Here is a 17133-nt window from a genome sequence, read left to right on the forward strand (position 1 = left end):
CCTTGTATGAATAATGCAGACAGCAAGTACCAGATATCACACAGGTCTCTCTCCCAGGAGACTAGCCACAGGATAAATTTAGAATGAGATAGGTCATTGGTTGCTGGGTGTTCAGAGGTACCAGTTAGCTGCTTCTTCTTCTTCGTGGTATACTCATAATACTGAGGAAATCCCTGTACAGGGCAACTATCCTCATTATGCTTTGGATTCTTTAGCCCTGTTTTTAGAATGGCTAAGCTCTATGGCAGTCTGGACGACCTACAGCGCACGGCGGAGAACCGGCGTTTCCATCTGAGTGATCGACAAGAAGAAGAAGAAGAATGGCTTTAAGCATAAATTACTACTGTGTTTTATATGAGTGTTGACTCTACATGTAATTGTTGTATTTTGTTGTAAACTTTGTGTGGTCTGTACTTCCATTCCTTTCTTGCCTGTTTAAGTGTAAAAGGGTCCCTCATACCCTGCCTGATTCCCCCCCCCCCCTCTCTCTCCACATCAAAAAAGATACTTTGCTCATTTATGTTAGAACAATCCTCCCCCTACACACATGCACACATGTGAGACCAAACCCACCTCCCTGTTCTTACTATCTTATCTCTTTTCTGTTCCTCTTGTTTATGAGTCTCATACTTCACATTTATAGAAAGAAAATATATTACCCAGATGAGACAACCTGTTCTCCCCTCACATGCTTGTAGATTCTGGGTTTTTCATCTGTCATTTTATGTCTTCAGGTTTGACCGGTGACACGGCAGATCGGGAGCTGGTGTTTGGAACAAACGTGATACCCCCCAAACCTCCCAAGACTTTCCTGCAGTTGGTGTGGGAAGCTCTGCAAGATGTCACTCTGCTCATCCTGATTGTGGCTGCTGTCATCTCACTGGGCTTGTCCTTCTACAAGGGAGATTCAGAAGGTGAGGGAACTCACTGGTGATGGTTGGCTGTCGCATGAGACAAACATAAAATGTCTCTCTGGCTTAAAGTGATGATGTCTAACAAGAAAACTGTCTCTCATTGCCCCAAGAGTTATACAGTTCCGATTGGGGTTTGTGATTACGTGACCTCGCTCCAGGAATACCTTTAAATAAATGTTTGAGTGCTGAGTTACTCAAATAGAAAACAGCTGTGTTTTGAGTGGGAATCCCAGATTGTAGTTCTCACTGTGATGCGTTTTTGAGCCAGTCATAAATTTTGTCCTACCTTTCACGCCTGAGTATTTCATGCGCTATTCCTAGAGATACAGATCTGAAATTGAGCCCAGAGCTACAGAGTTCGTTTTGGGCGTTGAATAGATGACATCACAAACAGGGAGGGTCTTTGAATTAGTGTTTGAGCGTTCTATTTTTTATATGTGGATGCTGTGTTTAGTAGTCATTTCAGACCGTGATATTCGCCTGTGTGTTTGTTTATATTGTGCAAAGTGTTTTAGCCCTGTTTGGCACGGAATATGCATGCGTTTGCTAGACTGTAGGTTTGACTTTCTCAAGCCAACAGCCTTAATCTGCTTTGACGAATGGGTAGCTATGAGGACGAACAAATTTTTGATGACTAACAGAATCCGGCTCCTGACAGGAAAGCTGGGCGAAGCAAACCACTCGCTGATTAAAATTCACTTTGGCATAGTTTTGGAGCGGTTTTGAGCAAATCATCGCAGGTGTGTCTAAATTACAGTACAGGGAATGGCCCTTGAACTTGTTAAGATCCAAATCGTCAGAAAACTTTCCAAAATGGCACCTTAAGTGTACTGTCTTTAATGTGTATGATACGAACATGGAATGTATTTCTGGGTGTGTTGCCTTAATTTGTATGATACACATATAAAATCCCTTTCTGCGTGTGTTGCCTTAATGTGGTGTGCAGAAATAGAAAGGAGGGGCTTTGACATTGAAATGAATTTAAGACTGGGCGGAAGAGTAAGCTTTGTAATCCAGTTGACCCTGGCTGGTGTTTTAGTTTTGCAGATGTTGACAGTAAATTGCTTAAGATTCTCTGATCTTGTACTTGTAGAGAACATCACATATCATGCGCCTTTGCTGATTTTATGGCCACACTAGTTGAAAACACTAGAAAATTGTCCGTTAGTACCAGATCCATTTGAGAAGAGCAAAATGCTAGCTCTCAGGGGTAGCCTGGCAGCAGCAGCTATGGCTCATGCAGCAGGTAGTCAGATAGATTGATTTTGTAGCCATCTGTTTAGCACCAGAGACTGCTGGTGCAGCTAACCATTTACTTCCACTGCTCACTGGAGGGATGACAGTGATGCTTTGACATTTTCCTACTCTCATCTCGGATGCCTGCTTATGTGCTAGTGGGGGGGATTTTGCACTGGAAAATTCAGTAGAGCTACAGAGTTACCCTGTTGCTACTGGCATCAGACGGACTTTCATATCCTGTTTTTGGCCACGCCAATGCTTAATTGATGAATCCTGGTCATTCCCCTTAACTTGCCTCAGGGAGTTTGCATTTTTTTCTGAAAGGGGGAAGGAGGCAAATCTAGAAGTCTACTATTACAGAGTATTTTAGTCAGGGGGGGGGGGGGGGGGGGGGGGGGTGTTCCTGAATGAAGGGGAAAAAAATGAAATCCAAAAGTCTACTTTCAAGTAATATTTGCGGGAAATATATCAACACAAAAAAGGCAAATGATCATGAATGATAGCAACCAGCAAGGTGTACTAGTTAGCTCATTCATTCATTCCCATTTGGTTCAGAGGTTACATTCTTGAGATCAAGTATTACTGTCTGGCATCTGCCTCGAGACTCCGAGAAAAATGTCCCTCTTTCTCTTTGCTATGATGCCCGCAGAATGGCTCTGTGCGGTGGTGCTCTCAGACACCTCATACGTAGGCTGATTAAACAGAAACCGAAGGATGGACGCAGTGGTTTAGTGGATAAGACATCGGCCTCCTAATCGGAAGGTCGTGAGTGGAAATCCCGGCTACGGCCACCTGGTGGGTTAAGGGTGGAGATTTTTGCAATCTCCCAGGTCAACTTATGTGCAGACCTGCTAGTGCCTTATCCCCCTTCGTGTGTACACGCAAGCACATCAAGACCAAGTGCGCACGGAAAAGATCCTGTAATCCATGTCAGATTTGGTGGGTTATAGAAACACAAAAATACCCAGCGTGCTTCCCCGAAAGCGACGTATGGCTGTCTGAATGGCGGTGTGAAAACGTTCATACACGTAAAAATCCACTCGTGCAAAAAACAAGAGTGACGTGGTAGTTTCAGCCTATGAACGAAGAAGAGGCTAAACCGAAACAGTATTTGCTCCCAGGTTCTCTTGTTTATCATTTCGTAAGACCACATGATGAAACCTCAGCTAATATGCATTGTTTTTCCTGTGTGTGCAGAGGTGGAGTCTGAGGACGAAAGCTACAGAGCCAAAGCGGACAGCAGCTTAGAGGAGAAAGTTGGCTGGATAGATGGCTTGGCCATCCTGGTTGCTGTGGCCGTGGTGGTGCTAGTTACAGCTTTCAATGACTGGAGCAAGGAGAAGCAATTCCGTGGACTCCAGAGCAAAATTGAGCATGAACATAGGTTTTCTGTGATTCGCAATGGAGAGCTGCATCAGATCCCAGTGAGCGAGATTTTAGTTGGCGACATTGCCCAAGTTAAATATGGTGAGTTTGAGCTGGGCTTCGAGGAATTGGATGCTTTTTTTTGTGTGCAGGCATTCAGGATTCGTCACCTCTCCAGGAGTTTCTTTCTTTCAATTTTTTGGTTTTGTTTAGTTTCTGACATAAGTCTGTCCAGCTGTGCTTGGTATTAAAAAGCTGGTTCCTATGTATGAGGGCAAGGTTGTTGGTAAGTATTTAGCATAGGAGAGGCAACTGCAGCTAGCTTCAGTATGAGAGCATAAAGTGGAATTCTGTCTTCATGGATACCTCCAAGCAGTTATAAGTAGCTGCTTGACACAGCGTTTGACAGATCTACATTTCAGCATATGAATGGCTTGAAACACAAGCAGTGTTCTGAACTACAGAGTATGACGGAGACAGCAAGTGTACCCGGTACGTTAGTTGAAACACACTGAGACATTGATCATAAGGTAGAAAATGTGTACAAGATTCTTTCAACATGGCTTTGGAACTTACCTTGGTGCTTATTTCCTGGTGGAAGTGTGCACACTGCTTGGATTATCTGAAGCTGGATGTTCTACCTGTTCTGACAATAACATCTACGATACATAATTCCTACGCTGTGTTCTGAGCCACTTGATCTCTTTCTTCAATGGATTATATGTGTGTGCGTTCATGGACACAAATTGTGAAGGAGCTACAGGTGTTAACCACTTGATCTACAAAACATCATTGGAAGCTTCACTGTCACCAATTACAGGATTTTGAAACTTCGACTATGACTCAGTTGTGATCCTGCTGTAAACTTGTCTTCAGTAAATTCAGGGTATTCACAGGATGAAATACTAAGTGGAATCTAGTTTGGTGTGACACCTTAACAGTGCTGTATGGATACCAGTGAACCATGTGAGGAAGACCAGCAAAATTCGTGTGTGTTGTCTACAGATGAACTGGGATATGCTTGGACATGTGTCTGAGAAAAATGACACAGGAAGATGTGCTGACCCTTTCAATGTGTATAAGAGTTCACAAATGTGTGTCCACATCATATGTGTAGAGAAATAAGTGGCAGGAAGGCACACACATCAAACACACAAACATGCACTTTAGAAGCTGATGACAAAAAATAAACTTTGGCTACAGATACAAGCCCTATACTCTATAAACCAAACTTCACTGCTTCATAAGATGTTACCCAAAAGAAGAACAAGGAAACTATAATTAGTTATGCTTCTTTTTGTGAAATATTTTCAGAGACTTCAAACACACACCAAAACAAGTCCAACAGTCAGGGATCTGTGCTCACAGGAGCTTCAATGAGGAACAAAACCTGTGTAATCGCTATTGTAGTCTGCCTGGACCTGATAACTAATAGTGTAATTTAGTCCAGCTGTAATTCAAGCATTGATTTAATTGAAACAATGATAAGAGAGAATCACTGAATGTGATCCCTGACTCAATGTAGCTCTACTGTAAGAATGACATGGTTTGGTTAAAACTTATAAAGCAGAGGACATCATAACAAGTTGTGTGTGCATCAAGTTAAATATTTTAACGGATGTTTTACTGCTTTGGTCATTTTGATTGGTTTTTTTAATTATATTTTTTTAGCTGCGTGTCAGAATTGAAGAGAGGGGAAACACTTGGAACACCATCACTGGTTCAAATACCATCACTGGTTCAATCCTTAATAACTTAATAAAAGAATGAGAGAGAGAAAGTAGCTGCGTATCAAAATTGAAGAGAGAGAGAGAGAGGGGGGGGGGGGGGGACACTTAGTTGAAACACCATCACTTGTTCAATCCATAATAAGAGACGAGAAACTTCAAACAAAAACCTACTTCAAAAGATAACTGAACTTCTCCCTGCAATTTCATACCATTTTAAAAACTTTCCCGTAATTGGTCATGAGTGCGATAATAATTCAGGGAAAACCTTTAGAATAAACATTTCAAAATCATTTTAAGTAGCTGCTTACCACCTTCGCTGAAGCATTTTATACCAGAAAAAATAAAGGCTGTATATTTTATTAAAACTAATGATAACACTAGCACAATCCAAGGAACACATGTGGCAGCTTGTATTTGTTCAAAGCACTAAATTTTGTTGTACATTTAGCGTTTGGTGTCAGATAACCACATTTTATTGGTCAGGATGGTTGTACAAGGGAAGCAACTTGTGTGCAGTTTTGGGGGAAAATCGCCTTCTGCTCTTGTGAGGGAAAGTAGTCAATTCCTGCTGCAGGGTCAAATGTTCATCTGTTTTCCTGTTTAAAACCTGTCTCCTTAAGGAAAATTAAAACAGTTTGCACAGAGCTGCCAACTGCTACGCTTTGAGCTTAGCATGCTACGTTTTAAGAGCAATTGCTAAGCTGCTACGCCATGGTATTGATAGCTACACTTAAACAAATAATCACAAGCATGCAACAGTTCCCTTTTTTTTAACCTTTTTTATGCGAGTCCTGGTACTTATTTCTGCTTCCCCCTCCGTATGGCGGTCACAAAACGGGTTATAAAACATCGTCTACACTGAAAAGTGGCACCGCAGATACTCTCTAATTGTCATTTTATGTTCCTGCAATCTCATAAAACTTTATTAAAATGTCTATTCTTGTGCAATATATGGTATAAATGCGGATGTGGGAATACATTTGAGAAAATGCTACTCTTAAACACCATTTACTACGCTGAAAATTGCAAACAATTCTAAATTGCTACACTTAAGTCTGTTTGCACATATTTTGGCAATATTTTGATGTACTTTAAGCAAAAAAGCATAACAACACACATTCATGCCCATTTTTAGACCTAGTACCAATCCTTTTTGAAAATAATAGATTTCTGTAAAAAAATTAATTTTTAAAGTACCCAAAAGTGTCTCCACCCTCCAGCTAATCGCTGAAAAACTACTGAAGCTGCAGGTTTAAAATTGGTCATAATGTATTCACCTGCAGCTGTTCTAGGTAATAACACTAACAGAGAATGTTTGACCAATCTCTTTCAAAGATGGAATATCCGCATATGAAACTCACGTCTGCCAGGTTGTTTGTTTTAGCTGTTGGGTGAAATAACGGGCTTGATTTTGGTGATCCTGATATCAAAAAACTGGAATTTCTGCTGAGTACGTTTGCATGAAAGAAGGACGCAAAATTCAACAAAAAGTGGCTGTTGCTCGGCCTTAAAAATATTGATTGTGGTAGTTTTTTTATTTTATTGAATATGTCCTAAGATATTAATTGTTAATTGCAATTAAGTACAAAGCATGGAACAGTCAACAGAACTTCTTTACATCTTAGTAAGAAAACCCTTGGCGAATTTATCAACTTGAGTTCAATGTATTTGTTTAAACAATATAACAGGCTATCTCTGTTCCTGTTTGTCGCTCTTTGGCGTTCATAGGAATAGGGCCCTAAGAGCGAATAGCTAAGAGCGTAACGAAAGTTAGGAACGATGCATTTCATGAGCCATCTTAGGGATCGCTCTTTGCAAAGAGCGAGCAAAGCGCTAATTTTAGTACGTAAACGAAGTTTTCCACTTAGTTGCGTCATGTCCGGTCGCAACATCTGGTTGAAAGCAGACGACAACACTGTATGATTGCACTGTTTTTCTGTGTGAACCCGTACTCTTGCGATACTTGAATCGTTATAAGGGCAGGAACACTCCTTGTCTTTATCGTTATACCAAGCTCTGAACACAATACAAACATTATACGTTAATTGGATCTGTGATCCAAACATGGCTTTTGGTCAATCGAGATGGAAGTTTATTCCACAAGCCCGTAGGGCGAGTGGAATAAACTGCCATCGAGATTGACCAAAAGGCATGTTTGGATCACAGATCCAATTAACATATATATCTCGACATTCACTGGTCTTAGGGTTTTTGTTTTCAAAGAAGAAAGAAACTTCCTTGAACACGGACCACTTCTCCGAGCAAAATCAACCTAATCACTCGCATTCCACCTCAAGGTCTCGGCCAACCAAGACTATGGCATACTCGTAGCAAAGCCGCCGAATGGTACCGTAAACCAAGAATAGTGACGTAAGAGAATAGAATGTCGTCTTTTGATTTGGAACGTGACGTGTTTCAGAACTTCTTCTGGACAACTCGGATGGTCTTCTGCGTAGTGGTTGGCACGAGATTCTTTTTCTTCTTCGACAGTTCATCCTCCGATACTGTAGCAAAACGTTTCATCTTTTTTTCACTTTCGAATATGCGGACGACTGAACTTGACCGCTAAAAAGTAGTCCTTTCGGTATTATTACGCCGAGTCTGAACATGAGGTCTGAACATTGTTTTTAGGCAGGATCTAGGTGAAAGCGAGGCTGTTCTTATCTCTGTGTACAGTCGAGAGAGAGAGAAATACAAGTCGAGACATAGTTTATTAATTTATATTTGGACTGTTGTGTAACACTTAGTGTATTCATGATAAGACTCAGACTGTCAGAGCCATATACATATGAACAAATACTGATTTTTGTTCTTGCCACACAACTATTACTGTATAGTGTATGATCTATTTAAACGTGTGCATAGCTGCAGATGTCCCTTTTGTGTGGTGATGGCAACAAAATCCAATAATGCCAGTGTTTTTTTGTTAACTAAGTCACTGTTTCTTTTTTGATTGCAGGTGATCTTTTACCAGCAGATGGTGTACTTATCCAAAGTAATGATTTAAAAATAGACGAAAGTTCATTGACGGGAGAATCTGATCATGTCAAAAAAGGAGAAAACTCAGACCCCATGCTATTATCAGGTGAGTTTCATGTCTTGAGAGTTTTTCATTTTGGATATGTGAGTGAAGGAGACTTCTGGTGATGTTACAAAAGGCCTTGGCGTTTTAATGGATGGGGATGGATGGCCTGGTAGCTCAGTTGCTAGACCACTGGACTTGTGATCAGCGGGTCAAACAAGGGTTGGAATTGTCCCGGCCCGAGTCAATGTAATGTGCAAACTCACGAGGCGGTATCCATATCCCACCCCAATGTCACCACTGTGGCACATAAATGATCTCAGTCATTCTGACAGAAGTGCAGACGGCTGATTGCACCTTAACACGCACACACCTGGGTAGCGCAACTCTATTGCTGCTAGCTTTCCACTGGGAAAGAAAGCGACCAGAATGTCCGAGTGATGGGACAATACAGTAATGAAAACGTGAATGAAATGATGTGAGAGGAAGCGATAAGAGGGGATGTAAAAGGCCTGAGGGATAGTGTTGATCTCTGTCATTTGATTGATGATCTGACAGAAATGTGTGTTGCTTGAAAGTGTGCCTGACGGGCGCAGTGGCGTGGTGGTAAGACGTCGGCCTCCTAATCGGGAGGTCGTGAGTTCGAATCCCGGTCGCTGCCACCTGGGGTTAAGAGTGGAGATTTTTCTGATCTCCCAGGTCAACTTATGTGCAGACCTGCTAGTGACTTAACCCCCTTCGTGTGTACACGCAAGCACAAGACCAAGTGCGCAATGAAAAGATCCTGTAATCCATGTCAGAGTTCGGTGGGTTATAGAAACACGAAAATACCCAGCATGCCTCCCCCGAAATCGGCGTATGCTGCCTGAATGGCGGGGTACAAACGGTCATACACGTAAAAATCGACTGGTGCTAAAAACATGAGTGAACGTGGGAGTCTAAGCCCATGAACGAAGAAGAAGAAGAAGAAAGTGTGCGTGTGTTGACTGACGCCCTGCACTGTCCAGCTCCTTGGAGACAAGATGCACATGACTCCTGGCATAAGTTTCAATTTCTATGAGTGTTGTTTCAAAAAGCTAGCTTTGATAGTAAATCTGAACTTCTTTAGGTGACTTCATTTGAGGGTTTAAGTAACACTAACACTGATTATTGTAAACACTGCTACTATTGGTGACTGGTAGTGAATAGTTCACTAGTAGTTGTTTTCTGCAGTGTTTTGCAGTCATAATTCACTGACCTGCTGACAGTTATTGCCAAAACTTTTTGTGTGGTTGTGCACAAGTGTGGTCTAACTCCAACATGATGTTGTCAGGCACACACGTCATGGAGGGCAGCGGTAAGATGCTGGTCACTGCTGTGGGAGTCAACTCTCAGACTGGCATCATCTTTGCCCTTCTCAACACCAGTGATGAGGAGTACGAGAAGAAGGCGAAGCAGAAGAAGGATGAGGATAACTCTGAAGCCGGTAACTGTCTCACCACTCACGCACTTAAAAGCTCGACAAGATTTTGCACCCACCCTATCTGAACTTTCTACGCATGCACGCTTAAAGTTCTCATGAGTCATGGTCTTAGTGTAAACAAAAGAAAAGAAACCTAACGTTTGTTCCGCTGCCCTCAGAGTTTGATGGCATGCACCTGGGAATCTTGATGCATTGATGACATTTTGTGAGTGTTGAACTATCTGACTGCATTCCCTAATGTGGACAATGCTCAGTGTTGTCGGGTTTAGTGTAAATGTTTGAAAGCACACATATATATGTATGTTAGCAGGTGAATTTGAAATGAAAGTTTTAAAATTAATTGTCATCATAAAGCCCAAATATGCAACATGGTTGAACATATTCAGTGCTCGTCCCCCACCCCACCTAGCCCTCTCCCATACACGTTTTCTAGTATCCAGGTTTCCCAATTGCTTCGTTTCCGGCCGATTTATGTGGAGCACGTGATGCGCACAAAAAATATTGGCGGTCTAGAAGTGTCGTCTGCGCAACGATCGCGGCAGCGCCCGCGGCTTTCTTGACCGCCAAGGACGACCGCGCACGTTGTGATACGTCATTCGGTAGACCTCAATTGGAGGCAACATATCAAGAGTTGTATGAAATTGTTTTTTCTCCAATTGTCTGAAGTTTTTTGTTTTTTTCAATTTGCATGCGTTACATTTTTTAAACTTTTTTTTTCATTGCACAGTTTGCTACAAAAGAATTTGCTGGATGGATTTTTCCTTCCTTTAAGACAAAACCTAGTTTGACATTCATAAGCATATCCGGCCTTGCCACTTGTGTTTATCTGCAGCTCAATTGATACTATATTGACCATTATTCCCACAGGAGCAGCCAATGGTAATTATGCAAATAATATCCATATTCGTTCAGATATGTTCAAGTGATTTGTACCCGTTACATTACAGTATATAATCAAGATTGAGTTGAAGGTGTTGGATTTGTAGTGATGATTATGTTAACCAATTTAGCTATCAAAAGTACCACATTGCTTCCGTTTGGTTGCTGTTGGATAGATCATTCGGAGATAGATTTGTTGGTTCAAAACATGCTTGTCCTTTAGTTGTCATTGAAAATCCAGTAGGGCCACTTAATACCTTGGTTGTTTGAAAACAGAAACAGGCTGTAATTTTAAGGATAATAGTTTTTTATTGAGAAGATTGAGATGTACGCTGTACCTTTCTTGTTTAGATACAGAGATATACTTTTTTCGTTGACTGACTGACAGCAGCATGTGTTTGTGTTTTTGTAGAACATTCTCCCTTTAAAAATAGAACATATAGTTTAGAACTGAATGCAGATTACTGTCTGCCTAGTCTAGCATTTGGATTACAGTATTTTTTCTCAGATGTGATGTATTGGTGCAGTTTGTCATGCATATTGGTGTGAATTAGCAGAGCGTGAAGACTAGTAATCAGTGTAGCATATAGAAGATCAAAACTGCCAGAACAAAGAGAGAAGGAACAAAGGAGTTGTTTCTATCCCACTGATGTTTGTGGTCCAAAACGAAGTTCCCTCAGAAGAACGTGCTGCGCGCTTGTAAATAAAACAAAATGCTACTGGCATGCATGCATCTGTAAATCATCATGCATATTAAAACTGTTCTGTCCATTCCTTCATACATTGTCTGTGCAGCAGAGAGCCCTGTCGGTAAATTTCGGCACAATGTATCATAATTATGTCTTATAAAAACTTCAGAAAAGTTTGACCAAACAGAGATACATTCTGAAGACAAATCCTGTACGTTCAGACTAATTGTCCATGAACCGAATGACTAAATTTGTAACTGTGATGCTGAAAATGGTGGTTTGCTCTTTCCATGGCTGTCATTGTGTTGGAAGCACATGGCGTGCGACTAGTGGCTGTAAAAGGTACAGTAGCCACGCCCCTCACTCCCCACTACACCCTGGCCCCTTGCCACCTACTTTGCTATTACTACACTGACTGTGTTTTTTGCAATGTTTGTAGCCAGTGTGGCGTGCAGTACTCTGAGACAAGTTTGTGAAGCATTTTTTTCGGCTGACTGTCATTTTCTTTTTTTCGTCCAGATCTGGAGTATTCTCCCCCAAATCATATTCTGTCTATGGATCTTTGGCAATCTGCCTGGTCATGGAACCGCTAGATTGCATGTTTTTAAGCAAACGTGATTTTGTTTAAAGAAGGAGAGGCCGAGGGTAAAGCAAGAAAAATAAATTCATGGAGTTTTTGTTTACTCGTTGAAATATGTAGGTAACAGAAGGAAGGAAATGGATTTTAGAGGTAGTTTTTATTTTCCTTTAAATCTGGTAAATCAGACTAAAAAAACTTCTTTTTTTTTAAACTGGAGTGGGGGTTTCAGTTTTTTTTTCACATTTCAAAAACAGGAAAATATGTTTACCTCTAGTATTATGGAACAGGTAGAAGATGAGGACACCAACAGCCTACATCATTGATTCGGGTGGCTGGGGCATGTCATCTAAAAATTGAGGGAGAAGTTAAGTTCTGTTAACCCCAGCCTGTAAATGTACCAGGCAGATTGTCTGTTTCTGGCTTTAACAGGTTTAGCAACATCTTCATCTCACATTTCAGTGCAACCGTTTTACCCCCCAACCCCCCTGTACATTCGTCCTTTGTATTAAGAAACCGCTTATACTAATGACTTCATATTGTGCCATTTAAACTCTAACTTTCAGGACTCCGCAAAAACAATCTTGGACCGGCTGAGCCATGTAAGTTCACCTCCAACTACCATCTTTATACTGCCAAAGTGCATATAACCAACTACCATTTGAGTATATCTGCTGCCTGTTCATGGCTCCCTTGTTCACTGTAAGTTTTCTTACTCTGTACATGAACCAGCAGACGCAAACTACCTACAATTTTTAAAAAAGCGCCAAGGTCTGTTCTTGCATGCATGAAGCTGGGTTATGGTATGAGGCGCTATGAGTAGTTTGACTTTGCTGTCAGAGTGGATGTTAACATTAAGTGTGCCCTTTTCTTTTCTACTTTCTTAATTTACTAGGCAGAATTATGAGTGTAGGTGAGTTGAAGTACTTTTAGTACTTCAACAGCAATGGAGCTTTGGCCAGGACAGATGAATACGTTTGCTGCTCAAAGTTTGATAGTTTGGTGTTAGTTCCAGCTGCACTTTAATTGTAACACTTAAAAAGTTGATAAACTGCAAACACAACTGCACGTCTTGATCTGCAATGAGTGTTAGCGTACTTCGCTTAAATGTATTTTATGTTGATTTATCAGAAATGATGCTACATTGCATGAGCAAGTATAATCCTTTAAGTAAATATGTTTTATTCAGTAATTGTTTAAAGTTGTACATACGGTCATCTCTTCAACATTAGTTTTCAAGAGTAGTTCAGCTTCATTGGTTCTTTTATGATTTGCGTAGGACCTGATGGTTGTTGTCTGTAGCAGTGAAAGCTTATCTTTGTAGTTGGTTAGTTTTTTAAAAAATTTAATTTGAGTAATTGCTGATCTTGGCAGAGAATGATAATGAACTGCTACACCACAAAAGAAAATAAATTACGGCATACAATTTTTTTTTTAATGAGTGAAAAGAAGAATTGTGGTACAATTACTCCATGCTGATTGAACCACAATTAGTAAGACCAAACAGAACTTTGAATGTTCAGATCTGAAATCAGAAGCTTGGCATACAGGCTGTTCGTTTCACGTGTTGAACTCATGGATGTGCAGTTGCTGTTTAAAACATAGAAAGTTATAACTATAAGGCTTGAAAAATGAAAAGATGAAGATAGGGAGTGCATTTTTACCTGTTATTTCAGTTCAAAATTGGCTAATGAGTGGCAATTTGGTCATCCAGCAGGAGTTGACAGTTAGAAGAGTGGAAGAACCTGACTGGTTTTATCTTGATGTCTAAGTAATGATCCTTCCGTTATCAAATAACCAAAGGGAAGTAAGCGCTCTTTATGCATACGACATGTGTAATGGAGTAAGCGAGAGTTATACGGAATCTTTCTCCTGGCACCTGAGAGAATAACAAGCATTGAAATGAACAAGCTATATGAGCTTGCGGAGATTATCCTTTTTTTGAGGATGAAAGTCGCTTGTTCATTACAAGATTCTGTCAGGTGCCAGGAGAAAGATTCTGTATAACTCTCGCTTACTCTATTACACATGTCATATGCAGAAAGAGCGATTACTTCCCTTTGGTTATTTGATATCTTGACAACGCTCTGCCTCATTTCGTTTAAAATCCTTCTGTTGATAAAATGCAAGTTCATCCCAGCCTAACTGATACCACCCTGCTCATCATGTTTCATTCCCTCTGCTCCTCAGTATCTTCTGGCTTTTGTTTCCAGCTTGATCTCCCTCCCCATCATGCCCCCCTTCCCTCCCCCTCCTGGACGCGTAGTAGTGTATAGCAGTGTACTGCAGCTTTCACTTGGTTGTTTTGCTTTGTTGCATTTAATGTTATTATGGCGAGTGTAAGGTAAGCCTCCAGCCAGAAAATTGTGCAGCTTTTACTGAGCTGTGATCTGTTACATGCAGTGTTTATACTGGCACTTTTCTTGTTGAGTGTCTTTTGTTCTGTCTGATGCCAAGTGTAGTATGCACGAGTTGCAATGTGCTCATGCATGTTTGTTTTATGTATTGTGCTTGTGTGTGTGCATTTTGTGCATACGTTTTGGGAATGAAATAGTACCTTTTCCCATCTTTCTTTGATTTTTGTGTGTTTATCAGATGTAACTTTAATAATTATGTAGTAGACATATTTGTTGTTCATTGCATGCAAGTTAAGACTGATATGATTGCCTATGCTTTTAGTGTAAAGCAAAAGGATAAAAAGCTCAGATTAAATTGCTGATTGCATGATATTGATTTGCTAACAGTTGTCATATACTGTTCATCCTAACCTTTATTTTCTTTCATTTTCCTTGGTGTTTGAGGAGTATGCTTGAAGTAGTAAAACACGGGTCAGTTACTTCCAGGATCTCTCATCCTGTAATTTTGTTGCAGTGACCTTTTTCTTTCTTTTTTTTCCCTAAAATATTATTAAGATTAGGCCCTGTCATAGACAGATACTTTTCTCCAAGTGGGAATGATACAGAAGTTGTCGCAGCACTCTTTTGAGCCCTGCATACACTGTGTCCAGGTAAAATTCCCTGGATGATATATGTTTGGTATGGTATATAATATATCTCAAATCTCAGAAGAAAGTCTCTGCTGACTTTCAATTGTTTCTTTCACAACTTCTGATATTTGATATGTACATATATGCATTCCTGCCCCCCTCCCTCCCCCTCCCCCCCCCCCCTCCCCCCCCCCCCCCCCTCCCTCTATATCTGTTAAAAATTTTAAGCAGCAAGAAACCCAATTTTGGAATGATGTAAATAATCTTGCAGAAAGCCTTCGAAGCCTTATAAAGTCATTTGGCATGGCCTTTTAATGGTGATGGTGGTGAAATGGAACTGTGTAGATTTATTGTGGACACATGCAATTGTTCATGCTTGGTTTTTTTTTACTCCTTGAAATCCCCTCACTCTCCCTTGTTATTGCCCAAAGCATGGAGTACCTTCATCAGTTGTTGATAGTAGTATTGCATGGAGTACCTTCATCAGTTGTTGATAGTAGTATTGCATGGATGACTTCACATCAGTGATAACTTTCTAGTTCGAAATCTGGAGAAGAAAAAAAAATCATGAACAGTGTTTACTCGTCACTGATACATTTATCTTCAAAATGAACAGCTATTTGATCCTGAAATTAAAGTGTTTTTTTAATGAATCAACAAAATTATGTTGGGCAAAGTTAGGATAGGTTATGTGGAAATAATCATCCAGGCTGTAGTCCAGTAATACAAAATCACTGTATTTGTGTAGCACCTGTTTAGAACTTATACTTGACACTTTCTGCAAACTTGCTGTTAGTTCAGAAATGCTGGTGAGGCCTAATTTCTGTGTGATTTCAATTTCTGTTTCCATCGCAAAGTAACAGAGCAATTTGACGCAAACTCTCCTGGTTCTCTAACAAATACCTTGATTAGCTGATTTGTTTGAATCTTCCATTTTCCTCCTTGGTTTGCATTTTATCCCTTGGCTTGCTCATGAGATTGCTGCTATTTGATGCATGTTGATTTCAAAAATTGGCTATTAAGTTGCATGAAGTAATGAAAGAATTACGTTTGCAGTCAATTTGTTTTTAATAGCTTGGGTATTCTATTACCTGGAAGCAGAGTTCTTTGGTTTCTGTTTTGCCCATCTTTTTTCTGTGGAAAATCCATTAGGAAAATGTGGCGTTCACATTTGGCACTGACCTTTTGAGGCTGCCACCCAGATAAGCTTTGATGAGTTTAAACTGGGAGCTTTGTTTTCAATTTCATAAGGGGTCAGGTTTTGTTTTTTGCACACTTCTTTTAGCAAGTCTTTGCTGTCTGGAAGACCAGAATGCAGGGAACTCTGTTTCGCCAAGTTTGACATCAGAATTGTTGCATAAGATTTTAAAGAGTGATATATATTTATTAAAAAAAATTTAATGGTTTGTTTTGTTCATTATTTTTAAACTGTTTTGACTAATTCTATGTTTTTGCATAGTTTTGAATTTTGTGTCTTTGTTTGTTTCTAGTGCTGCCTAATGAGGCTGGAGGCAAAGTCGGTACGTCAGCCTTTTTTCCCCATTCATGCATATTTAATCATTTGTATTTTCTGAAACTCTTTCAGTGCAGAAATTCTTAAGACTTGATGTTGTGTTATGTGTCTGGTTCTTTCTCTACACTAGTCTTATTCATATTCAGTTTTTTGACTCACATGCGAAGCAAAAGTGAGTCTATGTACTCACCCGAGTCGTCCGTCCGTCCGTCCGTCCGTCCGTCCGGAAAACTTTAACGTTGGATATTTCTTGGACACTATTCAGTCTATCAGTACCAACTTTGACAAGATGGTGTATGATGACAAGGCCCCAAAAAACATACATAGCATCTTGACCTTGCTTCAAGGTCAAGGTCGCAGGGGCCATAAATGTTGCCTAAAAAACAGCTATTTTTCACATTTTTCCCATTTTCTCTGAAGTTTTTGAGATTCAATACCTCACCTATATATGACATATAGGGCAAAGTAAGCCCCATCTTTTGATACCAGTTTGGTTTACCTTGCTTCAAGGTCAAGGTCACAGGAGCTCTTCAAAGTTGGATTGTATACATATTTTGAAGTGACCTTGACCCTGAACTATGGAAGATAACTGTTTCAAACTTAAAAATTATGTGGGGCACATGTTATGCTTTCATCATGAGACACATTTGGTCACATATGATCAAGGTCAAGGTCACTTTGACCCTTATGAAATGTGACCAAAATAAGGTAGTGAACCACTAAAAGTGACCATATCTCATGGTAGAAAGAGCCAATA

The 17133-nt window shown here is 40.3% G+C and overlaps 1 protein-coding gene across 8 annotated transcripts in view; it reads left to right on the forward strand.

Moving 5' to 3' along the window:
- Positions 1 to 17133, forward strand: part of LOC138964957 (plasma membrane calcium-transporting ATPase 2-like) — a 155305-nt gene that overhangs the window by 72672 nt on the left and 65500 nt on the right. For 6 of the 8 annotated variants that reach the window (XM_070337049.1, XM_070337050.1, XM_070337047.1 and 3 more), the window contains 6 exons: positions 735 to 914; positions 3351 to 3620; positions 8208 to 8333; positions 9583 to 9735; positions 12444 to 12479; positions 16354 to 16383. In XM_070337049.1, the coding sequence (XP_070193150.1) occupies positions 735 to 914; positions 3351 to 3620; positions 8208 to 8333; positions 9583 to 9735; positions 12444 to 12479; positions 16354 to 16383 (795 nt within the window). The remainder of the gene's footprint in view (positions 1 to 734; positions 915 to 3350; positions 3621 to 8207; positions 8334 to 9582; positions 9736 to 12443; positions 12480 to 16353; positions 16384 to 17133) is intronic. The other 2 variants (XM_070337053.1, XM_070337055.1) reach the window with 2 other exon arrangements.

The sequence above is a fragment of the Littorina saxatilis genome, linkage group LG4 (genome assembly GCF_037325665.1).
Source record: "Littorina saxatilis isolate snail1 linkage group LG4, US_GU_Lsax_2.0, whole genome shotgun sequence".
NCBI lineage: Eukaryota > Metazoa > Mollusca > Gastropoda > Littorinimorpha > Littorinidae > Littorina > Littorina saxatilis.